Below are 15,590 nucleotides of genomic sequence, written 5' to 3'. Positions count from 1 at the left end.
GTCAGTCTAGGTTGTTCATATGTTTCCAGGAAATTGTCCATTTCCTCTACATTCTCCAGTTTGTTGCCATACAGTTGTTCATAGTATCCTCTTATAATTTTTTTAATTTCTTCAGGATCTGCAGTTATGTCACCTTTTTCAGTCATTATTTTGTTTATATGGGTCTTCTCTCTTTTTGATTTTGTCAGTCTAGCTAGGGGCTTGTCAATCTTGTTGATCTTCTCAAAGAACCAACTTTTGGTGATATTTATCCTCTCTATTGTTTTTTTGTTCTCTATGTCATTTATTTCTGCTTTAATCCTTGTTATTTCTTTTCTTGTACTTGGTTTAGGATTGGTTTGCTGTTCATTTTCTAGCTTCTTCAGTTGATCCATTAGTTCTTTGATTTTGGCTCTTTCTTCCTTTTTAATATATGCGTTTAGTGCTATAAATTTCCCCCTTAGCACTGCTTTTGCTGCATCCCATAGGTTTTGGTATGTTGTGTTCTCATTTTCATTCATCTCTATATATTTAGCAATTTCTCTTGCTATTTCTTCTTTAACCCACTGATTGTTTAGGAGTGTGTTGTTTAACCTCCAGGTATTTGTGAATTTTCTAAGTCTCTGATGGTTATTGACTTCTAATTGTATTCCATTGTGGTCAGAGAATGTGCTTTGAATAATTTCAATCTTTTTAAATTTATTGAGGCTTGTTTTATGTCCCAGCATATGATCTATTCTGGAGAAAGTTCCATGAGCACTAAAAAAGTATGTGTATCCTGGTGATTTGGGATTTAATGTCCTGTATATGTCTGTTAAATCTAATTCATTTATCAGATTGTTTAGGTTTTCAATTTCCTTATTGGTCTTCTGTCTGGTTGATCTATCTATAGGAGAGAGTGATGTGTTGAAGTCTCCCACAATTATTGTGAAAACATCAATTGCTTCCTTTAGTTTTGCCAGTGTTTCTCTCATGTATTTTGTGGCACCTTGATTGGGTGCATAGACATTTACGATTGTGATTTCTTCTTGCTGAATTGCCCCTTTTATTAGTATGTAGTGGCCTTCTTTGTCTCTCAAAACATCCCTGCATTTGAAGTCTATTTTATCTGAGATTAATATTGCTACACCTGCTTTCTTTTGGCTGTAGCTTGCATGAAATATTTTTTTCCATCCTTTCACTTTCAGTTTCTTTGTGTCCCTGTGTCTAAGATGAGTCTCTTGTATGCAACATATTGATGGTTCATTTTCTTTGATCCATTCTGCGAATCTATATCTTTTAATTGGGGAGTTTAATCCATTTACATTCAACGTTAAAACCGTGAAGGCATTTCTTGAATCGGCCATCTTATCCTTTGGTTTATGTTTGCCATATTTTTCCCCTCTCTCTATTAATATCCTTTATTGTACCCATACTGAATCTGTTTAGTACTGAACCTTTCTCCAAGTCTCTCTGTCCTGTCTTTGTTTGTCTGTCTGTAGGGCTCCCTTTAGTATCTCCAGTAGGGCAGGTCTCTTGTTAGCAAATTCTCTCAGCATTTGTTTGTCTGTGAAAAATTTAAGCTCTCCCTCAAATTTGAAGGAGAGCTTTGCTGGATAAAGTATTCTTGGCTGGAAATTTTTCTCACTCAGAATTTTAAATATATCGTGCCACTGCCCTTCTCGCCTCCATGGTGGCTGCTGAGTAGTCACTACTTAGTCTTATGCTGTTTCCTTTGTATGTGGTGAATTGCTTTTCTCTTGCTGCTTTCAGAACTTGCTCCTTCTCTTCTGTGTTTGACAGTGTGATCAGTATATGTCTCGGAGTGGGTTTATTTGGATTTATTCTATTTGGAGTTCGCTGAGCATTTATGATTTGTGTATTTATGTTGTTTAGAAGATTTGGGAAGTTTTCCCCAACAATTTCTTTGAATACTCTTCCTAGACCTTTACCCTTTTCTTCCCCTTCTGGGACACCAATGAGTCTTATATTTGGACGTTTCATATTATCTATCATATCCCTGAGGTCCATTTCGATTTTTTCAATTTTTTTCCCCATTCTTTCTTTTATGCTTTCATTTTCCATTCTGTCATCTTCCAGGTCACTGATTCGTTGTTCAACTTCCTCTAGTCTTGTACTATGAGTGTCCAGAATCTTTTTAATTTGGTCAACAGTTTCTTTAATTTCCATAAGATCATCCATTTTTTTATTTAGTCTTGCAATGTCTTCTTTATGCTCTTCTAGAGTCTTCTTGATTTCCTTCATATCCCGTACTATGGTCTCATGTTCATCTTTAGTTCTTTGAGTAGCTGCTCTAGGTGCTGTGTCTCTTCTGGTCTTTTGATTTGGGTGCTTGGGCTTGGGTTATCCATATTGTCTGGTTTTTTCATATGCTTTGTAATTTTCTGTTGTTTTTGGCCTCGTGGCATTTGTTGAACTTGATAGGGTTCTTTTAGGGTTTGTAGACCAATTGAAGTCCTTATCTCTAATTTATCAGATCTACAGCTTCGTGGAGTACACTTTCTCTAACTAACCAGCAGGTGGCGTCCACGAGCCACCTGTTCTCCACAAGCCAGTTCTCCCCTGCTTAGCCTTTTGGGTGAGTGGGGGTTGAGTCTTGTGGGGCCCAATTGGTGTACCAAGCTTGCGTGTGTAGTTGGTGTTGCCTGCCCTGTATGTGGGGCGTGTTTCTGGGCAGTCGGGGAGGGGGGGTGGCCCTAACAATCAAATCTCCCTGATGATCCTAGAGTTTTAAAGCTGCTGCAATAGTCTAATCCTTCAGTTCAGTCCTGCCACAGTTTGTCTCTGCCACTGACCCACAAGTCTTTGGTATTGGCGTATGGCTCCTGAGACTTGCAAGTGGGCCCCTCTTCCAGGCCGTGCACCCCGGGTCCTCTGTTGAGGGATGACTGTGCTATGTCACAGGTGAGTGCCGTCCCCCCAGGGCAGTTTCTGGGCTGCTGGGCTGTGTAGGGAGGCTCCCAGTCTGCTCAAATGATGGCTGAATGGGGCTTTGTTAATTCACACTGCTCCAACCTTCCCAGCTCTGGGACAATCAGCTGAGGTTGCAGGGAAGGCTAATGTCCACGCCCAGTTTTGTGGTGTGTGCCTGTTATTTGAAGCACTTCTGTCACACTGGGTTGTCTGGGGCAGCTCTGGGCTATGGGGCTGGCGATGGGCAGGAGTGTTTCCTGTCCACCAGGATGGTGGCTGTGAGCGGACACCCCCCTTTTCTTGGGAAGTTGTGGTGTTTAGTGCATTTTCTCAGCCACTGGATTATTGCCTTTTGTCTCAGAGCTCTCTTAGTTCTGCTCTTGACTTGACCTGCCCAAATTGGAAGTCTTTGAAGCTTTCTGTATTGGGCTTCTTAGAGTAATTGTTTTAGAAAAAGAAAAAAGGATTAAAAAAAAAAGGGGGGGGGGCCCTCCTCAGAGATCTAATGGGTTATTGAAATGCTAATAGAGAAAGCAACCAGGGCCACTAAGGAAAGGTCCACAGGGCAGAGAGATCAGCTTTTCTTCAGGATTTGCATATGCGCCTCAAGGCCTGAGCTCCGCCCTTCCCCTTTCTGTGTTCACCAGAACTCCAAAATCCTCTGCTTTATTTTGGAGTTTTTTTCGTGTTATTTTTTTTTTTCTATGCCTGTCTCCTCTCTGCTGGGCTGGCAGCTCTCAGATTTCTCTGGTGTCTGGTCTCAGTCTATCTATGGTTGGAGTATGGATCAGTAGAATGAGTTTCCGAGAAGGGCTACCACTGCAGTTCTCCCTTCTCCTTCCCGGAGCTGGCAGCCCCTCCTCCCACGGGACTGAGCCTGGCAGGGAGGGGCGCGGGTTCCCCTGGCCGCAAAAACTTACAGATTTCGCTGATCTCAGCAGTTTCGACATTTTCATGAGTGTTGTATGAAGTATGCCCAAAGACAGATTGCTCTGTGGTGTCCAGTCCACGCAGTTCCTGGCTTTTTACCTACTTTCCTGGAGGAGTAACTAAAACTTACAGCTCACCAGTCTGCGATCTTGCCCTGCCTCCCCCTTAATCTTTTATAAGATTGGAAAGATAGCACAGAGGGTGGAATACTGATTGGCTTCAGTGCCTTGGGCAAGTCATCTAACCTACCTGAGTTTCATTTATTTCCCTTCTTGTCTTCCCCTTTTCTTTTATGGGGGAATTACGTAAAATGTTTCACTAACATCAGATAGTAGTGCAGTAGTTAAGCCAAACTTCCTCGTTTTGAATCTTGGTTGTGCCGCTTACTGTTTATGTATTCTTGGGCAAGTTACTTAACTTTTTCTGTGCCTCAGTTTCCTCATCTGTAACATGGTGGAACTCTTAGTATTTACATCAAAGAGTTGTAAGGATTCAGTGTAAATACATGTAAAGCACTTTTTAAAAATGTGGCTCGTACGTAGTAAGCTCTCCAAATCTTTGCTGCTATCCTCAGTATAACATTGTCATGATATATCAGTATCATCATCATCATTCAACAAGGGGTAGATAACTCAGAGAATGGAAATACATTTGTTTCTTTATATAATATAAAACAACTTAGCAATAATTTAGAATCAAATTGTACCACTTCTTGTGAGTTGAATAGTGTAAGGAATCAGGACAGTGGAAATATTCATATTTTTAAAGCATTTCCAGGAGAATAATTTATTGTTATTGATACCATCAGAGATAGTTATTCTTTTAACTTAGTGGTTGGGGACAAAGATTTGACTTACTGAAATTTGGTAATATTTCCAGCATGAGATTAGCCTTTGATACTGAGTTTTTGGAATTCTTCTGTTTTCCATTAATTAATTAATTAATTAATTAATTTTTAATGCACTTTTTATTGTGAACTTTAAAATATATACATATCAGTGATAACTTTCAAAGTACAATTTAACAAGCAGAGAACAAATTTCAGAGAATATCATGGGTCGCAATTCCACAACTTCAGCTATTTCCATTGTTGTAAAATGTAACCTACATACAGAAAGGTATTACCTTTCGATATTCAGCTCAACAAGCAGTTATATAGGTAATTTCAAAAATCGTTATGGGTTACAGTTCAACAGTTTCAGTTCTTTCCGTATTATGCAATATAGGGTATATACAGAAAGGTGAAGACTTTCAAAGCACAATTCAATGAGTAGCTATGGAGCAAATTTCAAAGGGTGTTATAGGGTACAGTTCCACCATGTTATTTATCTCCTTCCAGCTATTCCAACACCCCAGCATCGAAAAATAAGAATATATAAATAAATTATACATTTCTGTAAAGTTTCAGTATTCATAGGCCTTTGTTAAATCTTATTTTGTTTGTTGCTACCCCTTCCTCTTAATCTCTCTCTCTCCATCTTCAGGGGTGTCCAGGCAGTGAGCACCCTAACTTGTTCATACTGAAAGGGGATGTCGACTGTGTGGTAAGGGGGTTGCTTCTGATTGTTGTTCTTAAAGAGTCTGTTGCCTCTGGGTTTTAGGACTTGTCTGGCATAGGAACACTCTGGTGGATTTAAGTTTCTGAGAGATAAAACTTAGCAAGTGAATCTTTTATGGACTCTCAGGTAGGGACCTAAGTATTTGGGGACTACTTTTGGTAATGGCAAATGGCATACTATGGCCATTTAGGATTTCTAGCTGGAGCTTTACATAAGAGAAACCTCTAGGATAGCCTCTCAACCCTATTTGGAATCTCTCAGCCACTGTGACTTCAGCTTGTTATCTTTCTTTTTTCTTCCCCCCCCCCCCCTTTTGGTCAAGTAGGCATTTTCAATCCCTCACCTTTCAGGGCCAGGCTCATTTCTGGGCGTCATGTCCCACATTGCCAGGGAGATTCATTCCCCTGGGAGTCATGTCCCTTGGGGGGGAGGGGGTGTTAATGAATTTTTTGCTGAATTGGGCTTAGAGAAAGGCCACATCTGAGTAACAAAAGACGCTCCCTGGAGGTGCCTCTTAAGCATAATTATAGAAGGGCTCAATAATTTATTTTTTTATTTTAATAATCTAAGACTTTGATGTATAGTTCATTGTTTTGGCAGTATTGCTCTGATTATATAAGTCTAGCTGGAATTTAGTTCTAGCAAAGGAAATCTAAACCATTTTCCCAGAATTATTTTTCTTGCATTTTCATGGGCAAATTCATATTAATACATTCTTGAATTTCAGTTATAATTCATTGAAGATTTTATTTGCTTTTTCCATCATTACCATTTATTCTGAAAATGATCAAAGAAATCTTCTTGGTTTAACAAATAACAAAAAATCCATTTTTGTTTTTTTGGGGGTTTTGTTATTTTCTCTGTGCTGGAGAGGGGATGGGTTGGTCCTTAAAGGAAGTTCTAAAACTCTGTGGGCTTTTCAACACTTTCACCTCATCTTGTTTGGGGAAAAAGACCCAGAGTTTGAATTTGTTCATAAAATACTAGGACCCAAATTTAGAAATTTGTCATTACAGTTTCTAGTTGAAAAGGAATCTTAAAAAAAAAAAAAAAAAAAAAACCTGCTTGTATTACTTACAGAGTAATAAAAAGCTAACTTTCATTGCTAAACTTTAAAGAAACTCGTGTATTGAAATACCCTATGTTTAATGATAGGACCCAATTTCTGACCTTTTTTACTCTTCTGTTTTATGCTTTATTATTTTCAAATATCCCTGATTCATTAGCCTTCTCAAAATACTTTTATTTAATAGATTTTTTAAATTGTTGACATGACGTACAGCTTTATTTTTCTTTAGACTACCTTCACCTTCAGGTTTTTTTAAACTGGTAAAATTTAGTATTTTAGTTTATTCATTCAACAAATATTTCTTGAGTACCTACAAAGTCCCATGCTGTGCTCTAAGTATTGGGGATATAATTTTGAACAAGATAAAGTTCTTGCCCTCATTGAGGGAAGTCAAATAATAAAAAGTGGTTTAGATAGCAGAAAGTACTAGAAAAACAGCAGAGCAGAAAGATGCAATAAAGATGAACCTGTGGAGGAGAAGGGCTCCTGTAGTGGGGCTCAGGTCATCTGGACAGTCCTCTTTGGAGCAGCAACATTTGAATTGAGAGCTGAACGATGAGAGTGGTCTGCTTCATGTAGAATCAGAAGGAAGAGCTATACAGAGGCAAAGGAATGCAAAGACCTTGTTTTAGTTTGCTAATGCTGCTGGAATGCAAAACACCAGAAACGGATTGGCTTTTACAAAAGGGGGTTTATTTGGTTACACAGTTACAGCTTTAGGCCATAAAGTGTCCAAGGTAACACATCAGCATTCAGGTGCCTTCACTGGAGGACGGCCAATGGCATCTGGAAAACCTCTGTTAGCTGGGAAGGCACATAGCTGGCATCTGCTCCAAAGTTCTGGTTTCAAAATGGCTTTCTCCCAGGATGTTCCTCTCTAGGCTGCAGTTCCTCAAAAATGTCACTCTTAGTTGCACTTGGGATATTTGTCCTCCCTTAGCTTCTCTAGAGCAAGAGTCTGCTTTCAACGGCCGTCTTCAAACTGTCTCTCGTCTGCAGCTCCTGTGCTTTCTTCAAAGTGTCCCTCTTGGCTGTAGCTCCTCTTCAGATTGTCACTCACAGCTGCACTGAGTTCCTTCTGCCCATCAGCTCATTTATATGGCTCCACTGATCCACTTAGACCCACCCCAAATGGGCGGAGCAACACCTCCATGGAAATTATCCAATCAGAGTCATCACCCACAGCTGGGTGGGGCTCATTCCAAAAAAAACACTCAAAGAATTACAGTCTAATTAACACTGATAACATCTGCCCACACAAGATTCCATCAAAGATAATGGCGTTTGGGGGACACAATATATTCAAACTGGCACAGACCTGAAATGGGAACAAGCTTGACCTAATCTGGGAAAAGAAAGTAGCTGGAGTTCAGTGAGTGAGAAAAGCCTTAGGAGATGAGGTATTAAAGTTAAGACAGAGCCAGGTTACCCAGAGTTGGATAGATTTTATTCTAAGTATAAAGGGAAGCCATTGGAGTGTTTTAGGGGAAAATGACCCTGACTGAGAGGGGATAAAACTGTAGAGAGACACTTGTGGAAGCAGGATGTTCATTTAAACTTTCACAAGTTAGTTTTCTCTAAATCTTCCTTTTAAGAGAAGTTTGTAAAAGGTGTACTCAATTTTATTTCATTTACATTCATCATACTTGCTTCAGAATCTATTTTGCTTGCCCAAGATCAACAACAGTCAGGGTTCTTTAGAAAAATCTGTATCTACTTAATTTATGTCATTTATCTTATTTGTGACCTACATTGTGAAATATCTCTTACTAGCTTAAATTCAGGCAGTGCTGTGTCACTTGCAAACAAATGATAAACTTTGTGTCTAATCTGTGGCAGATTTAAAGTTTTTTACTATTGCTGTACATATTCCAGCATTCAGGGTATCCGAATTATCTGTAATAATAGCCTCAGGAAATCAAAATTAGAAAGATATTTGTTGTCAAAAATGATCTTTTCACACATTTTTTTTTTTAATGGTGTTATCCTTTTCGTTTGGTGTGCTATGTTGGATAATCTCTACTGTTTTCTCTTAGCGCAAGTAATCCTATATTTGGTTTTCTAGCAATAGCATTATATTTGAAACTAGGTACCATAGATTAAATCTTTAGAAATATTCTGGGCTGGGCCTCTCTCTATAAAATTCTGAAAATAAGAAACCATAAATTCAAATAATTGATGGGACCTGTACTACAAACATTGAAGATTCGCATTTCTGCATTTTGGGTCATTTGTCATCATGAAGGCATTGCTTATCAATCATTTTTAAACTAAGATAGTTCAACATTAGGAGAGAGTATTTTACATTTCAACTTTATTATCATCAAAAAGCAAATGTATGATTAAGAAAATTTGACAGCAGCATCTTTTTCCACTTATAGGAGTCTGCTCCTTTTTTTTACTAGAGAGTTCTTTGATTCAATGTATACTGGCAGTTTCTAACAAATTCCAGGTGAAAAAGTTTGGAATTTCAAGCCGCTTCCATTTGAAATATTTCTTCACTTTCATCCACTGCTTCCTAAAATAAAGAATTGGCCAATCAGAGAAGTTATTCAAGTTACACTAAAGAAATATCCATGTTAGTTGAATGCTTCATATCTTCTTGCCCAAATTATATTTAACAAAATTGAATTTTAGGCATAAGGAGTTTTAAGTTCAGTAAAAAGATCAATTGAAAATTTTCACTTCACATTCTTTTTCTTTCTTTTTGCCATTTGTTCAAAGTAATCTTTCATGTTTCTGGCATGCTCTGCTCGTGTTTTATAGGTCTCCTGCAAGCGCAAAATCTTTTAACACAACTACCTCAGCAAAGCCAAGCCAACCTCCTACAGTCGCAGCCAAGCATCACCCTCACCTCTCAGGTCAGTTTCCTTACATGGAGGTTGCTTTCTTTTATTCTTATAGATTTGTGGAACTTTGGGTTTGTTTAATTTTTTTTAACATCCTAATAAAAATAACCCATTCTTCAAAAATTGATCAAAAATTCAAATTGAGCTTATCAATTTAATAAAGCAGTGTTTCCAAATTGATGTAATCTATGAAAGTCTTCAAGGAGTTCATAAAGAATAACTTGCTTTTAAGGGTAAATGTTTGCAATGAGTTCTAGCTATTTGATCTCTTCCCTGCCAGTTGCAGTAAAGATTACCGTTTGAATTAGAAGCGTAGTGCCTCAGAAAGGGCTGTTCTCCAAGAAAAGGGGCACATAGAGCCGGTGCCAGTTCTGGCTCTTGATTGGTGAATTGGGGATCTGGGGACCAGCTCTGAAAAGTATATGTATGTATATATATATCCTTTTTTATTTTTTAGCATAAAGAAAGCAGCAGACTTTTTCAGTTGTCAGAACTGCCCCAGGCAAAGATGTGTTAAGGAATACCTGAGAGACAAATAACTGGTCAGATGAAGGAGATAATTCCATGAAGGGTGTGCCTTACCCTAGAAATAAGGGGGTGCAGGGCCCAACACAAGTGGCAGCTCTCATTTCCAGAGGCTGGAAAGCATAAATAGTTTATGTGACCCTGTGCCTCAGCCTCTGTCTCAACCATGCCCCTAGCAAGAGCAGGGTCTGCTGAGAATTAAAGACACCCTACCACTTTACCCTGGTGGGGAGCTCTGGGCTAATAAGCGCAACCTGCTGGGCAGGATAGAAAAAGCACAGACTCAAGAGGCTTCACAAGAAAGACTTGCAACTTGCTAAGTGTCACCCCCGAGGAACCTTCATACTGATTATACCCTCTTCCTAAGTCCTTGGCCTCTCTTGTCTGGGAAAATCTGATTGGAGTTAATTTTATCTAGGGAGACCCTCCTCAAAAAAACCTTCCATATAAGCAGGGCAAGAACCAGAAAAAACAAGAGCTGAAAAATTCTGGTCAGTTAAACAGAAGCTATGCTAAAGGTCTAGAATAGTTGAACCAAATGTCAGAGAACAGAGAGAGAGAGAACAAAGCCAGCCAACAAGATAACCTTAGGAAAAAGAGAGAAAATGACCTTAGGAAAAAGAGAGAAAATGACCTCTAGAATAAACAAATCAAGGACATCAAATGCCTAGACACCAGTGAAAAGTCACAAGTCATACCAGGAAGCACAAAGATATGGCTCAATTAGAGGAACATATTAACAGTCCAAATGAGATACAGGAGTTGAAACAACTAATTAAAGATGTTGGAACAAATCTAAATCAAATTAACTAGTTGAAGGAAAGTGTGGCATATGAGATGAAAGATATAAAAAGGACCCTGAATGACCATACAGAAGAACTCAAAAGCTTGAGAAAACAAATGGCAGAACTTATGGAAATGAAAGGCACAATAGAAGAGATGAATATCACATTGGAGACATACAAAGGCAGATGGAAGAGGCAGAAGAAAGGATTAGTGAACTAGACTACCTGCATCTGAAATCCTAACCTAAAAGATCAGATAGAGAAAAGGATGGAAAAATACAAACAGGGTCTTAGGGAATTGAATGACAACATGAAGCACAAAAATCAAGTGTTATGGGTGTCTCAGAAGGAAACAAGAAAGCAAAGGGGCAGAAAGGATAGTGGAAGAAATAATCACTGAAATTTTTCCAACTGTTATGAAAGACATAAACTTAAAAATCCAGGAAGTACAGTGTACCCCAAACAGAATAGATCTGAGTAGATCTACTCCAAGACACTTAATTTGTTAGATTGTCAAATGGCAAAGACAAAGAAAGAATTCTGAAAGCAGCAAGAGAAAAGCTATCCATCACACACAAGAGAAGCTCGATAAGACTAAGTGCAGATTTCTCAGCAGAAACCATAGAGGCAAAAGGATACTGGTATGACATTTTTAACATACTGAAAGAGAAAAACTGCCAGCCAAGAATTCTGTATGTAACAAAATATTTTCAGACAAACAGACACTGAGAGAGTTTGTGAACGAGAGACTGGCTGTGAAAGAAATTCTAAAGGGAGCGCTACAGGTAGATAGGAAAAGACAGGAGAGAAAGATTTAGAGAAGAGTGTAGAAAGGAAGACTGTCATTGAGGGTCATAATAAGATATGACATATAAAATCCAGAGGACAAAATGGTTGAAGAAAGTAGGTCTTTACAGTAATAACATTAAGTGTTAATGCCTTAAACTCCCCAATCAAAAGACATAGATTGGCAGAATGGATAAAGAAACAAAACAGGACACTTCTATATGCTTTCTGCAGAAGACACACTTTAGACCCAAGGACAAAAACAAATTGAAAGTGAAAGACTGAAAAAAGATATTTCATGCAAACGACAACCAGGAAAGAGCAGGGGTAGCTATGCTAATATCAGACAAATAGAACTTTAAATGTAAAGCAATTAAAAGACACAAAGCAGGAGACTATGTTTTAGTAAAAGAGACAAGTCATCAAGAAGACATAGCAATCATAAATATTTATGCACCAAATATTTGGGGGCTAGAGTGCCCCAAAATACATGATGCAAACACTGACAACAGTGAAGGGAGAAGTGGTCACCTCTACGGTAATAGTTGGAGACTTCAGTATACCACTTTCATTAATAGGTAGAACTTCTAGACAGAGGCTCAGTGAGGAAACAGATTTTGAATAGCGTGATAAATGAACTAGACTTAACAAACATTTACAGAGCGTTGCACCCCAAAACAGCAGGATACACAATTTTCTCAAGTGCTCACAGATCATTCTCCAGGATAGACCACGTATTGGGTCATAAAGTAGCTCTCAATAAATTGTAAAAGATGGAAATTATACAAAACATTTTCTCAGATCATAATAGAATGAATGTGGAAATCAATAACAGGTAGAAGGCTGGAAAATTCACAATACATGGAGGTTAAATGACACTTAAACAACCAGTGGGTCAAGGAAGATATTAGAAGAGAAATCAGTAAGTATCTCGAGGCAAAAGAAAATGAGACACACTATATCAAAACTTATGGGATACAGCAAAGGCAGTGCTGAGAGGGAAATTTATTGCCCTAAATGCCTATATAAACAAAGAAGCAAGAGGAAAAATCGAGGACTTAACTGCTCACCTGGAGGAAGTAGAAAAAGAACAGCAAACTAACACCAAAACAAACAGAAGGAAAGAAATAACAAAGATCAGAGCAGAAATAAATGAAATTGAGAACATGAAAACAATAAGAGAAACTCAACAAAATGAGAAGTTGTTTCTTTGAAAAAATCAGTAGCATCAGTGGAGCCTTAGCTAGGCTGACAAAGAAAAAGAGAGGATGCAAATAAATAAAATCAGAAATGGGAGTGGGGACATAACTATAGACCCCATTGAGACAAAGGAGATAATGAGAGGATACTGTGAACAATTACATCCTAAGAAACCAGACAACTTAGACGAAATGGACAACTTCCTAGAAAAGCATGAACAGCCAACATTGGCTCAAGAAGAGAGCACTAGTTAAAGAGACGGAATCAAAAAACTCCCAAAGACGAAAAGTCCAGGACAAGATGGCTTCCAGTGTGAATTCTACCAAGCATTCAAGAAAGAGTTTATACCATTCTTTCTCAAACTCATCACAAAAACTGAAGAGAAGGGAAAGCTATCTAACTCATTCTATGAAGCCAGCATCACCCTAATATCAAAGCCAGACAAAGGTACTACAAGAAAAGAAAACTCAGACCAGTCTCTTTAATGAATAGATGCAAAAGTCCTCAAGAAAATACGTGCAAATCGAATCCAGCAGCCCATTAAAACAATTATACACCATGACCAAGTGTGTTTTATTCATGTACGCAATGGTGGTTCAACACAAGAAAATCAATTAATGTAATATAACACATCAATAAATCAAAGGGGAAAAGCCCCATGATCATCTCAATTAATGCAGAAAGACATTTGACAAAATCAACATCCTTTGTTGATGAAAACACTTCAAAGGATAAGAATAGAAGGAAATCCGCAACATAATAAAGGGAGTATATGAAAAACCCACAGCTAACGTCATAATTAATGGGGAAAGACTGAAAGCTTTCCCTCTAAGTTCAGGAACAAGACGAGGATGCCCATTGTCACCGTTGTTATTCAACATTGTGCTGGAAGTTCTAGCTAGAGCAATTAGGCAAGAAAAAGAAATAAAAGGCATCCAAACTAGAAATGAAGTAAAACTTTCACTGTTTGCAGATGACATGATCTGAAGAGGAAATGAATGGCCCAGAAGGAAATGCGAATGACAAGATGCTCAACTTCACTAGCTATTAGGGAAATGCAAATCAAAACCACAGTGAGCTATCATCTCACACCTACTAGAATGGCCATTATTTAAAAAACAAACTCATTCACTCTTGGTGGGAATGTAGAATGTTGCAACTACTCTGTAAGACAGTTTGGCAGTCGCTTGGTGTGCCAGTTTGGATGTATTATGTCCCCCAAAACACCATTATCTTTGGTGTAGTCTTGTGGGGGCAGATGTATTAGTGTTGATTAGGTTGGAACCTACTGGTTCAGTGTTTACATGGAGATTTGACTCAGTCTACTGTGGACGAGAACTTTCATTGGATTATTTCTGTGGAGGTGTTGTCATACCCATTCAGGGTGGGTTTTTATTGGATTTCTGGAGTACTTTCAAAAGAGCCACACAGGCCCAGATGCAGAGCAGCTAAGAGTGACATTTTGGAGAGCAACTGAGAGTGACATTTTGAAGAGGAGCTACAGCCAAGAGGGACACTGAAAAATGCACAGGAGCTGAGAGTGGAGCTAGAACACAACCTGGAATCAGGAGACACCAGCCACGTGCCTTCCCAGCCAACAGAGGTTTTCCAGATGCCATTGGCTTTCCTTCAGTGAAGGTATACTGTGTTGTTGCCTTCATCTGGACATGTTCATGGCCTTCAGAGTGTAACTTTGTAACCAGATAAACCCCTTTATGAAAGTCAATCCATTTCTGGTATTTTGCATAACAGCAGCATTAGCAAATAACACTTGGAAAGCTAAGTGTAGAATTGCCGTATGATCCAGCAATCCCATTACTAGGTATGTACTCAGAGGAACTGAAGGGTAGGACACAAACGGACATGTGTATACCAATGTTTGTAGAGGCATTATTCACGATTGCCAAGAGATGGAAACAGCCCAAATTTTCATCAACAGACGAGTGGATAAACAAACTGTGGTATGTACAGACAATGAAATACTGCACATATATAAGACAGAATAAAGTCATGACACATGCAACAATGTGGATGAACCTTCAGAACGTTATGTTGAGCGAAATTTGCCAGAAACAAAAGGACAGATACTGTATGGTTTCACTAATATTGTCTAACTATAATGAGGAAACTCTGAGAGTTCAGGTTAAGAACACAGGTTATCAGGAGGTAGAAAGAGGGTGAAGATTGGGCATTTGATGTAGAAGGAGTACAGAATGTTCAAGAGTTGATTGTAAAGATCCAGGAGTGGATAGCACAATAGTATGTGATTGTATCACAGTATTTTAAGTTCAGTTAACAAAGCTGAGTGTGAGTATGGTTGAAAGAGGAAGGCTAGGGGCATGTATGACACCAGAAGGAAAGATAGAGGATAAAAACTGGGACTGTATAACTTATCAAAAGCTAGACAATGATGGTGATTAAATGTAGAAATACTAGAAAGTTTTTACATAACGGAGAACAAGTGAATGTCAGCATTGCAAGGGGTTGAAAATGGGGTGGTAGGGGAAAAATACGATCAATGCAAACTGGGTTCTGTAGTTAACAGTAACATTGTAATATTATTCCATTAATTGTAACAAAGGCAGTGTACCAAAGCTAAATATTAATAGAGGGGGATATAAGGGAGGGGTATGGGATTCCTGTTGTTCCTTCTCTTTTTTTTTTTATTCCTTATTCTTTGATTTTTTTCCTCTACTTCTTTCTTTGTGAAAGAAGTAGAAATGTTCTCATAGATTGTGGTGGTGAGTGCATACTAAAACCCTTTCCAAGGGCCTTCGCGCAGCCCCTGTCTCTCTAAACACTGGGGTGAGTGCTCCAGCATCCACGCATTGGGGAGACCATCTTCTACTCGGCACCACCCTCCCCAAACATGGGGCACCACCCAGACTCTGCCTCTCCAGACAGTGGGGTGGTGGGCAAGCTCTTCAATCCCTGGGGAATGTGCTGCACCATCTCTGAGGCCTGAGGCAGCAACACTCTTCCTGAGCATGGAGGT

At 38.8% G+C, this 15,590-nt stretch overlaps 1 protein-coding gene across 3 annotated transcripts in view; it reads left to right on the top strand.

Annotated features, from left to right (window-relative positions):
* The window catches only part of POU2F1 (POU class 2 homeobox 1), a 262,495-nt gene that overhangs the window by 178,025 nt on the left and 68,880 nt on the right, over positions 1-15,590 (top strand). For all 3 annotated transcript variants that reach the window (XM_037825439.1, XM_037825437.1, XM_037825438.1), the window contains exon 8: positions 9,217-9,311. In XM_037825439.1, coding sequence (XP_037681367.1) covers positions 9,217-9,311 — 95 coding nt within the window. The remainder of the gene's footprint in view (positions 1-9,216; positions 9,312-15,590) is intronic.

Source organism: Choloepus didactylus, chromosome 2 (genome assembly GCF_015220235.1).
Source record: "Choloepus didactylus isolate mChoDid1 chromosome 2, mChoDid1.pri, whole genome shotgun sequence".
Taxonomy (NCBI): Eukaryota; Metazoa; Chordata; class Mammalia; order Pilosa; family Megalonychidae; genus Choloepus; species Choloepus didactylus.
Note: the sequence above shows the minus strand (reverse complement) of the source record. Positions and strands in the feature narration are given on the sequence as shown.